Raw genomic sequence first — 17,146 nt, 5'->3', positions numbered from 1 at the left:
AAAGCACTAAATTTACCTTTCTTTTCTTCAAAATAAGTGACAAAATATATCTTCAAAACACTAAATTTTAAGATTTATTGAAAGCATAGAGACTAAAATTGGACAAACTTCCAAGTAGATATCAAAATAGTATTTTATTATTATTTTTTCTTACCAAACAATAAATGAGAATTTAATCACCTTAAACAGGTGAGAATAGAAGAGATAAGGAATGTTAGGCGAGCCATAAATCTAATAAATGCTCAATTGATACAAAGAAGTAAACAATTTAATAAGGTACTTTTCATCCAAAAATAAATGTAATAAGCTTTAAATATATCTATGTGGATAAATGATTGTCTATTTTGGACATAAGCCTTCATGACTTTATTTTTAATTCGATACAACTAGCCTTCTATCGATAAAGAGATAACGTTTGTCCTAATTTCTATAATATTAATGATTTTTTTTAATCTAGTTAATGTATAAGTCATATTTCAACCAAAACCGAATAATTTACCTAAAAAGTTTCATTGATTAGCTCTCTTTACTGAAAAAGGAAAAAAAAAAGACATTTAATTTAATGCAAATGAGAGACTCAACACCAAGGGCAATTATATAAAAATGTAAGAGACAAGCTATAGAAAATTGTGTATTGAATTAGTGAAAATATTGAGCAAAAGCATAAAGGTGGTAATTAAGTGGAGAAATCATTTTCAATGGAGTTGATAAATTGGTTGTTGTTGATTCTTGCTTGTGTGGGTTTTGTTTTAGGGTTTGGGGTTTTGAAGAGATTGAATAATTTGTATTATGCATTGAAGTTAGGGAAGAAATGGGATGAGCTTCCTCCTGGTGATCTAGCTTGGCCATTTCTTGGTTCTACTTTATCCTTCCTCAAATATTTTACTCTTGGTCCACCACACGATTTTATTGGTCACTTTTCCAAAAGGTATCTCTCTCTCTCTCTTTGCTTCCATCCAAATTCTTCACAATGTCACAATAATGATTTTCAAATAAGATTTTCACTGATATGCTAAAACTTTTGTCAATCTGGGCATAATTTAAAGAATCAACCTCAAGAGATTTTATCTCTATCCCCATCCCACATATTATCAAATAAATAAAAAATGATTTGAAGTTTTCTCTTTTTCTTTTTCATCTTTTACGATATTAGACCTCAAATTTTTATTAGTGACTTATCTATCAGGTATACCACTCTTTAATTCTTCATATGTGTGGTTGATTTGATTTTTTTTAATTGTATTTGTTTTTCTTGCAATATATTTTTACCAAAGTGTGTTCTTCTGTCTTAGGAATCAAATTGAATTCTTAATCATATTCTAAAAATATAAAAAGTTTAATTAATCCTGTTTGGATTAGATATGGGAAAGTTGATATGTACAAGACTCACATGTTTGGAAAACCAACCATAATTGTCTGCAAATCTGAAATATGTCGTCAAGTATTAAGCGACGATGGAACCAAATTTGTTCCTGGTTATCCCTCCAACATGAAAGCTTTATTTGGTAAGAAATCATTGCACGGAGTCTCCAAAGCGGAGCACCGGAAGCTCCGAAGGCTAACAACAACACCGATCAGCGGTCACGCAGCACTCGAGTTGTACATTGATCATATTGAACAAACAGTGATCAGTGGGTTGGAGGAATGGTCAAGCATGGAGAAGCCATTGGAGCTATTGACTGTAATAAAGGAGCTTACCTTCAAAATTATTTGGAACATTTTTATGGGTTCAACTCCAATAGAAGATATTTCCATGTCAGAAATGGAGAATTTGTATAATGATATTGCAGTTGGGTTATTCTCTTTGCCCCTCAACTTTCCTGGCTTCTCCTTCCAAAAATCACTCAAGGTATAACAACAAAAATCATTTCCTAATAATATTTATTTCTATATACTTTTCAAAAAAAAAAAGTTTAAATTATAATTTTAGTTATGAATTTCGAAATGTGTGTCGATAATTGTTTTACATTAGATAGTTCATTCGTTGACCTAGTAATTATATTTGTAGGATAATCTATCAGTAATAGACTCTATCGCTGTTAGACTCTTATTAGCGATATGGTCTATCACAGATAGACATTGAGAGCTGCATCTAAATTTTGCTATATTTACAAATTCTTTTGCAGTGTGCTATATCTACTAATACTTTGGACTTAATTGTTATATTTGCAATTGCCCTTATGGCTAAGTTTATAAAAGAGTACCCTTGAACTTTGTCATTTAATTTAGTAAATACTCCTATTCTTTCATAATATAGTTGGTCATATTACCTTTGACCTTTCATAATTGTTTCAAAAACTACCCTTAACCGTTATAAATATCTTAGAATATAATATATAATGAAAATTAGAAACTTGGAATATTGGGTGTGTCAGTGATTGTGTTTGAATCTCAATTTTCATTCCAAGTCACTACTACACCCCTTCGAGTCTCAGTTTTTGTCCAAAATTTTATCAAAATTCTACTCAAAAGGTAGTTTTGAAATGTTTATGAAAGGTCCAGAACAATATTGCAATTTTTTATATAATATTTTTAAACAAACGACAAAATTCAACCAAATTTTATTGCTGTGTGAAATTAATCTACTTATGATTATATCATAACCAAAAGAACTGTATAAATATAGGCTAAAAGAAGATTGCATGAAATACTTCAATCTATTGTGAAAGAGAAGAGATTGGTGAAGAAAAGGAAAATGGAAAGTTGGGAAGCAAAAGATATGATGGATTTGTTGATAGAAGTGAGAGATGAAGATGATGAAGGGATTGATGATGAAACCATTGTAGATTTGATATTTGGTATGTTATTTGCAGCCCAAGAAAGTTCAGCTGTCACAACAATGTGGGCAGCTTTGTTTCTTACAGATAATCCACATGTATTCCAAAAGGTCAAGGTTAGACTCCTTTAATTTCCTAACTAATGTTGATTGCATTTATTGTATTTTTAAAGATGGTTGGGGTTTGCTATCTTTTCAATATATGATCCTCAAAATGTTTCCTTTCTTAGGTCTACCATTCTCAATTTTTTTTTAACAAATATTCATTTGAGCTTATGAGGTTTTTTTTTTTTATTTATTTATTTGATTCATTTATATATATTATGATCTTTTTCGATAAGGTAGTACTAAATAATATGAGGTTATTTCATTTTAAAATCAATTGAGAATGAGAGAAGTAGTCTATTATCTATCTTATATATTAAAATTGTGTAATCCCTAAATTTTTCCAATATGAGATCTCTAACATGCAGCTTCAAGATGGTGCTTAGGGGTGTACATGGGTTGGGTTGAGAGTATTTTTCGGACCAACCCAAAAATTCGGGTTGGTTTGATTGACAACTCAAATGACCCAATTAAAGTTTCCAATCCAACGCTTAAAATTCGGGTTGGGTTGAGTTGGGTTGTCGGGTTATAATTTATTTTTTTATTTTTAATAAAAAATATGTAAATTTATATACAACACATAACTAATAACTAAAATCTCATAAAATTAAGATGCTAAATACCAAATATCTATGATATTTATTGTATACTTTAAACAAAGACAAATATCATAACAATTTTAAAAGAAAAATATTAAAAATTCAAAAATTAATCAAATAAATCAAACTTTAAACAAAGAGGAATATATATATATAATTCGGGTTGGGTTGGATCAACCCAATTTTTTTTAATCTAACCCACGACCCAACCCAATAAAAAAAAAAAAATTCAACTCAACCAACCCAAGAACAAAACTAACCCAACCGTTCCTTACATTTTGGGTTGGGTAGTCCGGGTTCGGGTTATCGGATTATTTGAACACCCCTAATGGTACCTCTTTAGGTTCACCAATCTTGATTTGGACCCCAATTTTTGTTATTGGATCAAATGCTTGTTTGGGATTCATGTTCTTTCGTATTATATTAGATAACTTAAAGTTCCATCTCAAAGTCTTGATTGTATGTATAATAATAGGTTTATCTATTTTTTCATCATAGAAAATATCATTTGACATTTACTGTAATAAACTTGGATGTGAAATGAGATGTTTTTTATTTCTAGGTAAATAATATGTACAATTTATGAAATTAAAAATAGAATATTGTCTCAGGATTTTTTGAAAGTACAATAAGTGTGAGAGAATATTCAAACTATAGAGACTTTTTGGTCGTTAATATATACTTTAAGTCAGTTGAGTTATACTTGTTTTGGCATTAATGTCACATATTTTCGCATTAATTATTTCTTTGTTAGTATATTTTATCTTATTGGTGAAATAATAAGGATTTTTTTTTAACAAAAGAGATAAAATAAAAACCATTCTTTACATAACAATAAAATTTAATCCTTAACAAAAACATTATTTTGCAATGCTTTTAAAACACTTTTCAAAGGGCTATTCTTATTTATATTATTATTATTTTAAAAAGTGTATAGTACTTCTAAAAAGTAAAAGCCATAGCCAATAAATTGTTACAAAAAAAAATAATTAATATTTTCAAAGACAGAACTTTGATGAATAGAACTCATGCAACTTGAAGGATAAAATTGTTAAAAAGAATTTCCACCTTCTTTAATGATAATTTCATTTTTTATTCCTTCTTTCTAAAATAATTAAGATGCATGTCTAAGAATCAAAAAAAAAAAAAAAAAAATCCTAAAAATTAATTAAGATGCATGTCTCAAAACTTCAAATGCAAAACGAATACTAAGTTGGATGCCCACTTAAAAAATTCTCGTATTGCATCCTTTTAAAAAAAGAAGAAAAAAAAACAAATAAGAAAGGTTAGATTTGGGTTTTTTAATACAACGATTTAAGAATGGAGGATTCAAAACCTTTGGTTTCATGTTCAAGAATCTATATGTTATGTCAGTTGAGCTACCCTCATATTGTTGCTCGATTTGGTTTAATCACATGTATATATAATTAAACCGAAATTTATGATATGATCACAACAATATTATAATGTAGTTTCTATTAATTTTATTTATCCAAAAAAATATTTTATTATATATTTTGATAGTAATATGTAAGATTAATTGGTTTTAGGAAGAACAAGAAGATGTCATTAAACAAAGACCTCCAACACAAGAGGGTATAAATCTCTCGGAGATTAAACAAATGAAATTTCTTTCTCAGGTATTTTATTTTTCCTCTATATCCACTTATTTTTTAGACATAATTTCATATTAGTAAGGAAGGAATCGAATTCCTAGAGAAAGCGAGGAAGCGTATGATCGTTTTGCTTCAATTAAATTCATAAAATTCAAGTTACGAAATACTAAAATAAATTAAGCATGCTTTTGTACAACTTAAAAGAAGAAGTAACTGCCTTTGTGAATTATCATAAAAAACTTCTTCTGATCTTGATCAAAACAATAAGTACAATACCCACGTATTGGATACTACCAATGATCTTTTCTACTATTTTCTTGGACAAGGATAGAAAGGTGGGATTCTCTTTGGAAGAGAAGGGGATATGTGATGTTTTTGCAGAGAACACTACTCTATTAATTTCAGATAGAGAGATTTTGAGTGATTTTCTTCTGTAAAACACACAAAGGACTTCAGTTGCAGACTCTTCTGCAAATTAAATATGCGAGGGCAGTTGACTCCCCTCACCCACTCACCATTCCCATGCATTGCAAGGGGTTATTTAATTTAACTAAATCTCATTTAATTAAATAATTTATTAAATATAATATATTTAATTTAATGCATATATGAATCATATTCTAATTTACATATTCTCTTATAACCTATGGTTTTAATATAAATTCCATTCACATTAATTTTAACCTATAGATTTAATACGAAACCAATTCATATTAATTTAATATTTGAATCTTTAACACTAAATGTCCTTGTTTATTCCTTGTGAGCTAGCATATAGATCTAATGAACCTACAGTTATAAGCTCCAATAATCCAAGATTAATTAATTAAATTAACCAACCTTCATTAACTATAAGACATTTCCAATAAAGACCCATAGTTGTACTCTTATGAACTGTAGAATATTTTTTATGTCCATTGATTTAACCATTACACGTAAGTTAATCTATCATAAGTGGTTCGTAATTACAGCTTGGTGAAATTATCATTTTACCCCTTTATTACTTCTTGCTCCTTAAGTACTACTTATCCTCTAATGAACAATTTGTTTATGATCCGATCATGAATAAAGTCTCTCTTACGCCAATGAGAGGGTGAGACCTCATTGTTCAAGTCATGGAGTAAGCACTTAAGGGAACAACCTATTTACTTACTCTAAGGTGGGAAGGAATGAATTCCATTTTGTATAGTTATGTTCCCAACTCCCAACTCAGTGTGGTTCCCAAAATGGTAGGCGTATTTAGTGGACGACTAGGACCACTCTCACCCATAAAAATCAAAGGATGACCCTCGTAAGCAGGAGTTCATAATGAAGGGAATCCGTTTCCCATAGCGGAAGCGAGTGATCGCTTGTGTCTTTGAAATCATTTTACATAACTTAATAAACAGAGCAACAATGGAAACAATGATAAACATCCACCCTTAAGCATGCTTCTAAAGGAATTACAGGGAAGAAAAGGGATAAGAATACTAACCCTTGAAGAACCATTCTAACAGCATGAAAGATCACATACCATCTTCTTCTCCCGGTCTCAACACCACAAAACAACAGCCCAACGAATATGGCAAGAAAACTACCACAAGGAGTCTTCCTTGTTATCCTGAAGGAGAGAACCAACGGAGAGGATTGGGCTTACTTGTCAGTTTTGGTGTAAGGGAGTTTGAGAGAGATTTTGTTCTTTTTAGAGAATTTGCAGAGGGAAGTGATGAAAGACTTGAGAATAGAGAGAACAATTATTCTGCCAGATTTTTATTCTCACGTAAAACATTCCAAATCATGTCACCCTCTTCCTCCTCAAACCGTATATGTGAGGTAACTAAATAACTCCATTGATTTTTTAATTCAAAAATAAAAAATTCAATTTTAATTTAATTATATTAACTAATTAATATAATTAAACTATATATATTATATCTTCTATAATATATAACCTATAGTTTATTATTCTCTCATATAACTATAGTATTAATATAAATCATATTCATATAATCAATGTTTGAATCATATTCAAATATTTAATTCTCTCATTAAACTATATAGATATAATATGAATCATATTCACATTAATTTTAACATAAAGTTTTTATATGAATCTCATTCATATAATAAATATTTGAATCATATTCAAATACTTATATCTCTCATTAAACTCTATAATGTATGGACATACATTATACTTTAATGTATCGACATACATTATACTTTAATGTATCGACATACATTATATTAATTGTATCTTATACAATTAATTCCATTTAGTTAGTTTGAACAATTCAAATTAAACCAAAATTAATTTGATTCTCATTAGTCGTCATTGAGCTAACAAGGGGACCATATGGACCTATAGATTGAAGCTCCAATGATACGAGATTAATTGATTAAACATTTTAATCAAATTAATCAAGATTCATTAACCATCGGCCACTCCACTAAAGATCGATAACTGCACGCTTCGCAATGTAGATATATTTTTATGTCCATTGAATATAGCCAATCAAAAATGCACTCTTCGCACTGTAGATATATTTATGTATCCATTGGATATAACCAATCAACAATGCATTGACTCTTCACAAATTTCTCGTAAGTACATGTTGGTCAAAATTACTGTTTTACCCCTATAGTTACATCTAACTTTTTAAGTACCCCTGACCTCTCTAATGAACAATTAGTCATAGTCAAACTATAACTAGACCCCTCTCTGACCAGTGAGAGGGTAAAGGCCCTCATTGTTCAAGATCTGAAATCAACCCTTAATGAAGCAATTCATCTACTTATCCTAACAAAGGGAAGGAGTGAATTTCATCTTGTGCAGTTGAGTTCCCAACTCCCCATTCAGATAAACCCCCAAAATGGTAGACATATTGAGTCAACGAATCTGGCTCTTATTTTTGTAAATTAAAATACTGTCTTTATATGCAGAAGTTCGCAACTCACTCAAGATTAAGGTCAAGTCACCTATGGTCATCCTAGTGAAATATAGGTCTCTTCTAGTAACGGTGTTAGAAATAGAGACTAATCATTTTGTGGTCCAGTCTTATACAAACTCTTTGATAGGATACCCCCGCTCACATGTCTCTATATGAATGATCATGATCAAATCATTTGCAACACTTTCAACAATTTTAACAATTACAAAGCAGATCGTATCCATAATGGCCCCAAAATAAAGTACATATCCTTATCCATCTACTACAAACCGTTCAGGTTATTACTTAAGCATGATCCACCTGTATGTCTCTACATACATGTTTGAGTTATATAAAATAACCTAGGATCTTAGTTTATTGGATTGAGTTAGTGCACATAAAATAACAATTATTTTATTAATAACAATTTGTTTACAAAAGTTTATAAACTACGAGAATATCAAAGATTTAGGACACTAATCCCAACAATCTCCCACTTCTCTTAAAACTAAGGGAGAAGCGTGTACAAGAGTGTACAATACAAATAAAGCATACAATACAATAAATTAGTGCATACACTATACTCTAGTAACATCTCCCACTTTCCATATCTCGTAGACCTAGACTTTCTAAATAACCCTCGAACACTTTAGCCATGAGAGACTTTATAAATGGATTAGCAACGTTGTGCTTCGAAACTATCTTCATGACTATCACGTCACCTCATTGCACAATCTCCCAGATCAAGTGATATTTGCTTTAAATTTGTTTGCCTCTTTTATGACTCCTGGGTTCCTTTGAATTTAACATCACCACCATTATTACAATAAAGTATGATGGGAAAAGACATATTTGGAACAACTTCCAAATCAGTAAGGAACTTCCTTAGCCAATCAGTTTCCTTAGCAGCTTCACAAGTAGCTATGTATTCAACTTCCATAGTGGAGTCCGCGATGCATCCTTGCTTGATGCTTCGTCAGACTATAGCTCCTTCATTAAGAGTAAACATTGTCCCTGATGTAGATTTCTTTGAATCTTGATCAGTCTGAAAATTAGAGTCTATGTATCCTATAAGGATCAAATCCTTGGCTTCATACATAAGCATATAGTTCCTCATTCTCCATAGATACTTTAGGATTGTTTTGACTGTTGCCAAGTGATCTAATCCTGAATTGGATTGAATCTATTTACAGTCCCTACTACAAATAAATGTTAGATTTGGTACATAACATTGCATACATAAGGTTGCCAACAACCGATGCATAGGGAATTCGTCTCACTTCCTCAACCTCTTAAGGATTCTTAGGACACTGTTCCTTAGACAAAATAATTTCATGCCTGAAAGGTAATAAACCCTTCTTGGAATTGTGCATCGAATATCTGACAAGCATCTTGTCAATATATGATGCTTAAGACAGGGCCATCATTTTATTCTTACGATTCCTTGATAATCTGGATCCCTAAAACAAACTGCACCTCACCCAAATCTTTCATTTAGAACTGGGTGGCTGGTTATTTCTTTACATCTGTCAGTAATCCTACGTCATTCCCAATGAGTAGGATATCATTCACATACGACACAAAGAAAAGCTATTGAATTGTTAATGATTTTTTCGTAAACACGAGGCTCATCTACATTTTGATCAAAGCCATAAGATTTTATCGCATTATTAAATCATATATTCCAAGATGAGATACTTGTTTCAATCCATAAATGGACCGATTAAGCTTCCAAAATTTTTGCTCTTGACCTTGCTCAATGAATCCCTTTGATTAATTCATGTAGATAGCCTCTTTAAGATTACTATTTAAAAAGGCAATATTGACGTCCATCTGCCATATCTCATAGTCATAATATATGGCAATGGACAAGAGAATTTGAATAGACTTTAACATGACAACAAGTGAGAAAGTTTCTTCATAGTCTACTCCCTCAACCTAGATATAAACCTTTGCCACTATTCTAATTTTAAAGGTATGTACCTTTCCATCTACACCCCTTTTCTCTTGTAGATCCATATGCAACCTATAGGTTTTATCTCTTTAGGTTTATCTATAAGCTCCTAGATAGAATTGAAGTACATAGACTCCATTTCTTGATTCATGACTTTAATTTATTCATCCTTGTCAACATCTTCTATTGCTTTCTTGTAAGACAATGGATCCTCAACCCCATCATCAGGTATGATGTCTTGGACTTCTGTTAAACCAATGTAGCGAACAAGTGGGTTCATAACTCTCCCACTACGTCGAGACAATCTTAACTCTTAAGATGGATGTGATTGGCTAGATGAACCGACATCAATAACTCTTGCCGATGTACTAGCTTCTTCAATAACCCTTGTTGAAGTCTCAGTAGTCTCATTAGAAATTTTACTTAATAATATTTTTCTTCATGGTTTAAGGTCCCTCATGTGATATTCTTCCAAAAAGGTAGCATTTGCCGATACAAATACTTTCTTTTCTTTTAGATCAAAGAAGTATCCACCTCTCATTTCCTTAGGGTAGCCTACAAATAAGTATACTCCAAGGTTCCAACTTCTTTAGGTTTGTCATTAGCATATGTGTTGGACATCCCCAAATTCTGAAGTGACCTAAACTGCCTTTAGGACCTCTCCAAAGCTCATAAGGTGTTTCAGAAACATTATTTGAAGGAACATTGTTCAAGATATAAACAATAGCTTTAATTGCATATCCCCAAAATGAGTCAGGAAGTTGAGCATAGCTAATCATAGACAGAATTATATCTAATAGGGTTCTATTTCTTCTTTTCGATATGTCATTCTGCTGAGATGTACCAAAGGCTAAGAGTTGGGACATTATTCTATGTTCTATCATACTTAGAATCTTAAGTCCATGTATTCTCCATCACGATCAGATCGAAGTGTTCTTATCTTTTTACCTAACAAGTTTTCAACCTCAGTCTCATACTCTTTGAACTTTTCAAGTGCTTCAGACTTGTGTTGAATCAGGTAAAGATACTCATATCTTGAATAGTCATCTAGGAAAGAGATGAAATATTCATATCATTCTCTTACTTTTACATTGGGCCACAGAGATCTGAATGTATAAGCTCTAAGGTCTTTTTGGCTCTATAACTTTTTCTAGTAAAAGGTCATTTTGTCATTTTGCCTTCAAGATATTGTTGGGGTTGATGCTCGAAATCTTGTAGGATCCTATAGTTTGTAAATATATTGAATAAACTCATTGTTTATTTAATAAAATATATGATATTTTATTCAAACTCATTGCCTATTTAATAAAATATATGATATTTTATCTGCACTAACTACAAACCAATAAACTAACATCCAAAGTTATCTAGTAACTTAATCATGTATGTAGAGAGATACGGGTGGATCATGTTTAAATGATAACCTAAATGGTCTGTAGTAGATGGATAAAGCTGGGTTCCTTATTCTGGTGACACTACGAGTATGGCCCGCTTTGTAGGTGTTACAATTGTTGTAAAATGCTACAAATGATATGATCCTGATCATTCGTGTATAGACATGTGAGTGGGGATACTCTATACAAAGGAGTTTATATAAGACTAGACCATGAAATGTTTAGTCTCATTGTATAACACCATTCATAATAGAGACTTATATTTCACCAGGATGACCATAGGTAACATGAACTGAATCCTGAGTGAGTATTGAACTCCTGCCTATAAGGGTGGTCCTTTGATTTGTATGAGTGAGAGTGGCTAGATCGCCGACTCAACATGCCTACCATTTTGGGGATTCGTCTGATTGGGGAGCTACGAACACACCTCCACAAGAAGGAATTCACTCCTTCCCCGAGGTAGGGGTAAGTAGATAAATTACTCCCTTAAGGGCTAATTCCGAGGTTTGAACAATGTGGTGCCACACCCTCTCCTGAATCAAGAAGGATTTAGTCATAGTTGGACTATGATCAATTGTTCATTAGAGGGATCAGTGGTACTTAAGGAGCTAGATGTAACTACAGGGACAAAACAGTAATTTTGGTCCAGCTGTACTTACGAGCAATTTTTGAAGGGTCATCATATTGTTGATTGGTTATATCCAATGGACATAGAAATATATCTGTGATGTGAAGAGTGCAGTTGTCGGTCTTTAGTTGAGTGCCCGACAGTTAATGGATGGTGAATAATTTGATTAAAGAGTTTGATTAATTATTCATGTACTGTTGGAGCTTCAAGCTACAAGTCTATGAGATTCCTTTGATAGCTCAATAGGATTAAATGTTAATCAGTTTTTGGATTAATTTGAATTGTTTAAATTAATAGAGGGATTTAATTATATATGATATAACTAAGTTATTTTAATATATATAATATAATTATTATAATGTATTTGATACATTATAGCTTAATTGAGAGGAAATAAATATTTGAATAAGATTCAAATATTATTAAATATGAATTGGATTCATAATTGTTAAATTTAATATAAATATGATTTATATTAAATGCCATATAAGAGAGAAAAAAAAACTATAGGTTGTATTGTATATGATATAATATTAAAAACTATAGACTATATGTTATATTTGATATAACATATAATTTAATATATATAATATGATAAGTTAGTTATCATATTTATATTTATATATATTAAATGTCATTTTTTTAAAATATAAATGAGGGAGGGAGTTGTATTTGGATTTTGAAAGATCAGAGAGAGTCTCCTCCTCATTCATCATCTGATTGATCGAAAAATACAGTGTGAGAAAGACATAATTGTTTTACAAGTTTTTGGACTATTGGTGAACGATCTCCAAACTTCTTCCTCTCCACTCGTTTAATTTTCCTCATTCCAAAATAGTCAGAGCCCACCACTCTTGGGTTCTCTGCCTGAGAATACCGAGGAAGCCTTCATGGTAGTGTTCGAATCTTGATCGAGGGATACTTGAAGAAATTCTTCAAAGGTATGAGTTTCTAAAACCCTAAGTTTTTTATTTTGTTAAAGCATGCTGTAATTTATATAAATGCATATCTTGTTCTTAATATTAGGAACAAAATATACGTTATCTAATAACAAATATTGTTTCTTGTTAAAAAATAACTTGAGCCTTCCTACGACAACAACTGAAACGACCTCTCCAGTACCATCTCGAAGAGTCGTCTCTCTAGCTTCCAATTGTCTCTAGGTATTAAGACCCTAAGAGGAAGAACAGACGTGGTTAGTGGCCCTAAACAAATTATCCAAGTAAAATAACCATTATCCACCAAACACGTTTCTAAGACAAGCAAATCAGATTTACTGTCAATGGATTTTTTTCTTCTAAGGAGAGCAATGGGATCAGTTTCAAACCCTACTTTATAAACTACAAGTTTTTATCTCAGAGGTCAACCTCTCTGATAAACTTCACTGGAGTTGACAACATTTGTCTCCTCTATCAGTCCCTTGACATTTAATATGGAATGAAGTTCATTCAAGTAGCTGACATTATTGGTTTCGTCCAAGACAACCCCATCCTATTTGAATTATAATGACTCTCACCCGAACAATTCTTACACCGATTACATGATCTGAAGTGCAGTGACCATGCTCTCAAATCTTTTGGCTAATACATCAGGTATGCTCATCAAAATGTAAACTCGGGCCTTATCATTAGCCTTTGTCCATTTTTCGTATGCATCATAAACACTTCGTGTTGCATCAGGGGTTGGGACTGGAGAACATTCCTCAGTCAAAATGAAATTAAGTCATCAACCAAAAAAATAGTTTTAACTGAATCTTTCCGTATTGGTCAAATTTGAAGAGGATAACAATGAAAGAATTGAACTTGACATATTATTGAAATAAAACAAATTAATTTACAATAGATTTTAGTACAACTCTTATAAATCCAATTATTTAGTAAAATTTTAATGAATCCCATTTAACATCTAAGTTTGCAATGATGCTTCAGTCATTTAGGACAAAAGCCAATGAAGGGTGGTCAATCAGCCCTTTACTGAATTGAGACACTATTAACCAATTATTACACTAGAATAACTCTTATTCCTACAATAATTAGTCATTATTGATTTGTTCAATAAATCATTAACTTGCTTACCAATATTTGGTAAGTGTGACCCTTCATTTTAGACCCTAGAGTTCAACTCCAATGAGCCAATCAAAGGGAAAACCTAATTAGGGCAAAAACTAAAGCGATCTTATTCATTTTTGGAGTTCGCCTTAATATCGACCTAATGCACAAACCGCCCGAAGGGGGACGTTCCCAGGACACCTCAAGGTTGTGCAAGAAGGTCTCACGATGCAAACCAATGAAGGAGACCATAAGACATATAAACACACATCATTCTCCAACTTACTATAAATACTCTCTCCATTCACCTTGATATTGACCCATATAAACATCATTTAAAGAGGGACGCTCCTAGAGGCCAAGCATGAGTCTCACGTTGTGAACTATAAAGGAGAACATGAGTGAAAATTTGATAAATCATATATATCTATTTCCTCCCATGAAGTATTTTAAAATCTAGGGTTTATTACGTAGGTAAATCTGGCTAATTAATTTATCTAAGTGATTGTTAAATTTACCCAATATAACTCTTATATTGGATAGTTTAACAATAAATGATTTTGTTCATTTAACACTTTAATAAACTAAATAATTTGTTGCATATTTATAACATATTTGTCTAATTCGTCTTCCAGGTCAGTTCCCAAGTAGTGGTGTTCTGTTTCCGTCAGCTTAATTACCCCAGCCTAGACAAAACCTTCATTGGACAAAGTCCCTTATAGATAACTATGTTATAAATTTAATCTTTTATTAATTCAATTTAATCCTATTATAAAAAATAGAAAACTAATCTTATTTCTAATCACATTAGAAATATGTTTAACATAGGTCTAGGTGTAATTAATTTTAAACCATTTTAAATTAATTTAACCTATGTTTGCATGCAACTCTTGATATAGATTTTAGTTGTAATTTCACTAAACTATAACACCAATAAGAATTAATGAAACAATTAAAACCTGCATCTAACATGCATAAAAATATTACAATTATATTTCTAAGGTAATGTTATGTTTCATGCATTTTCATTTTCATTATATAATATAATATATATATATATATATATATATATATATATTTGCTCTTATTTCTCTCAGGAGGAAATGGTTTCTTAAATAAAAGAACTACAGATAAGAAAAGAATAAAATACAATAAACATAATATAATAAATACAATAGAGAATTTCACAACAAAGGAAATAATTAGCACTCCCCCTATAGCTAGTTGGAAGATATCATTCATGACAAGCTTGTCAATCAACTTGTTGAATTGCCACTTCGAAAGGTCTTTATTTAACAAATCTGCAATTTGTTATACTGTCGGATAAAAGGTAATGCATATTATTTCAGCATCAATCTTCTCCTTTATGAAGTGTTTATCAACTTCAATATGTTCCGTCCTATCATGAAGAATTGGAATGTGGGAAATGGAAATTGATATCACAATAAATGCGTATAAGCATTATCTGAGTGAATTTCAATTCTTCTAAATAGTCTTTTTATCCATATGCCCTCACAAATACCATGGGCTAATACCCTAAATTCTGCTTTAGCGCTACTTTTAGCAACTATACCTTCTTTTTTTTTTTTTACTTCTCCAAGTAACTAGATTTTCTCCAACAAAAGAGCAATAACCCGAAGTAGATCTTCTATTAGTCGTATTGCCTACTCAATCAGCATCAGTGTAAACCTTGACATGTAGGTGATTATGCTTCTTAAATTGTATACCTTTTCCTGGAGTACTTTTCAAATATCTCAAGATTCTATAAACTGCTTCAAAGTGAATTGACTCAGCAACATGCATGAACTGACTTACATACTAACTGTGAAAGCAATATCATGACGTGTGTGAGAGAGGTATATGAGTTTCCCCACAAGTCTCTCGTACTTTTTTTTTTACCTCTTTTTTAGTTGCAGCTACCAGTTTTAAATTATGCTCAATAGGAGTTTTTACTATCTTGCAACCAAGTAAACTTGTCTCATTCAATAGGTCAAGAATATACTTTGACAAGAATGCTACTTTTAGACCTGGAAAATTCCATGCCTAAGAAATACTTTAAGATTCCTAGGTCCTTAATATGAAAATCATTATCAAGGTTTTTCTCCAAGATATTCAGTCCTGCCTCATCGTTACTTGTAAGTATGATATCATCAACATACACTATCAAAACAACTACCTTACCATTTCCCGTATGTTTATAAAACATAATATGATCAGCTTGGCTTTGACTGAATCCATAGTTCTTGATTGCCTTTTCAAACCGTTCAAACCATGCTCTAAGAGATTGTTTAAGCCAATATAAATATTTCTTTAACTTGCACACTTTATTAACCCTGAGATCCACCTCAAAACCAAATAGCAAGTTTACAAATACATCTTCTTCAAGATCCCCATTGAGAAAGACATTTTTAACATCAAGTTAATAAAGAAGCCAATCAAAATTAATTGCAACAGACAACAAAATTCTGATAGAATTAATTTAGCTATTAGAGAAAATGCTTCTTGATAACCAATTCCATAGGTCTAAGTGAACCCTATTGCATTCGATGTGGTTAATATAAATTGTTAAAGAATTACTATGCGCTGAACTAACTATGCACCATGTTGTAGTTAATCACAAATTTTCTTATAGTTTGTCAAGTATAAACATACTACAAGTTTCTCAGTGTAAGCAGAGGTCGAACTTAGGGATTTGTAACTATGAATGTTTGGAAAGTAACTTGTATGCGGCAAGGACTAAAGTAATTGTAGTAGAGTCAAAAGTCATGTGATTAAAGAAATTATGTAATGAAATTATCTAAACAGGCAATAAACGCTTCGAATTTAATTATGAGAAAACTTAGATAGACAACAACTTTAATGTATGTGAAAAAAATGTATGGAGAAGCAAGGTTTGGGAGAAGTCTATACCTAGTTCCTAAGTTTAGCTTCAAAGGTAATCCATGCTCGTAACATTCGTTCATCGCACACCTCTCGGCGGCCAGCCATATTTGTCATATTTCTATGACACATGAATAATGTTGCATTGAACATAAGGTTGTTTCTATCTCTAGAAACACTTCTTATTTTGCTGAATGAGATTCACAACTACTTACCCTCTCGGGAAGTTAGTTATAG

General features: G+C 31.5%; 1 protein-coding gene across 1 annotated transcript in view; it reads left to right on the top strand.

The window, feature by feature from the left end:
• The first annotated feature begins 649 nt into the window (after window positions 1-649).
• LOC120091824 (beta-amyrin 11-oxidase-like) overlaps window positions 650-17,146 on the top strand; it is a 36,248-nt gene continuing 19,751 nt past the window's right edge. Inside the window, exons 1-4 of the mRNA XM_090306688.1 lie at window positions 650-928; window positions 1,360-1,849; window positions 2,627-2,893; window positions 5,031-5,120. Coding sequence (XP_090162814.1) covers window positions 699-928; window positions 1,360-1,849; window positions 2,627-2,893; window positions 5,031-5,120 — 1,077 coding nt within the window. The 5' untranslated portion in view covers window positions 650-698. The remainder of the gene's footprint in view (window positions 929-1,359; window positions 1,850-2,626; window positions 2,894-5,030; window positions 5,121-17,146) is intronic.

This window comes from Benincasa hispida, chromosome 11 (assembly GCF_027475165.1).
Source record: "Benincasa hispida cultivar pf3 chromosome 11, pf3_genome.v1.1, whole genome shotgun sequence".
Taxonomy (NCBI): Eukaryota; Viridiplantae; Streptophyta; class Magnoliopsida; order Cucurbitales; family Cucurbitaceae; genus Benincasa; species Benincasa hispida.
This window is presented reverse-complemented; position numbering and strand designations above follow the sequence as displayed.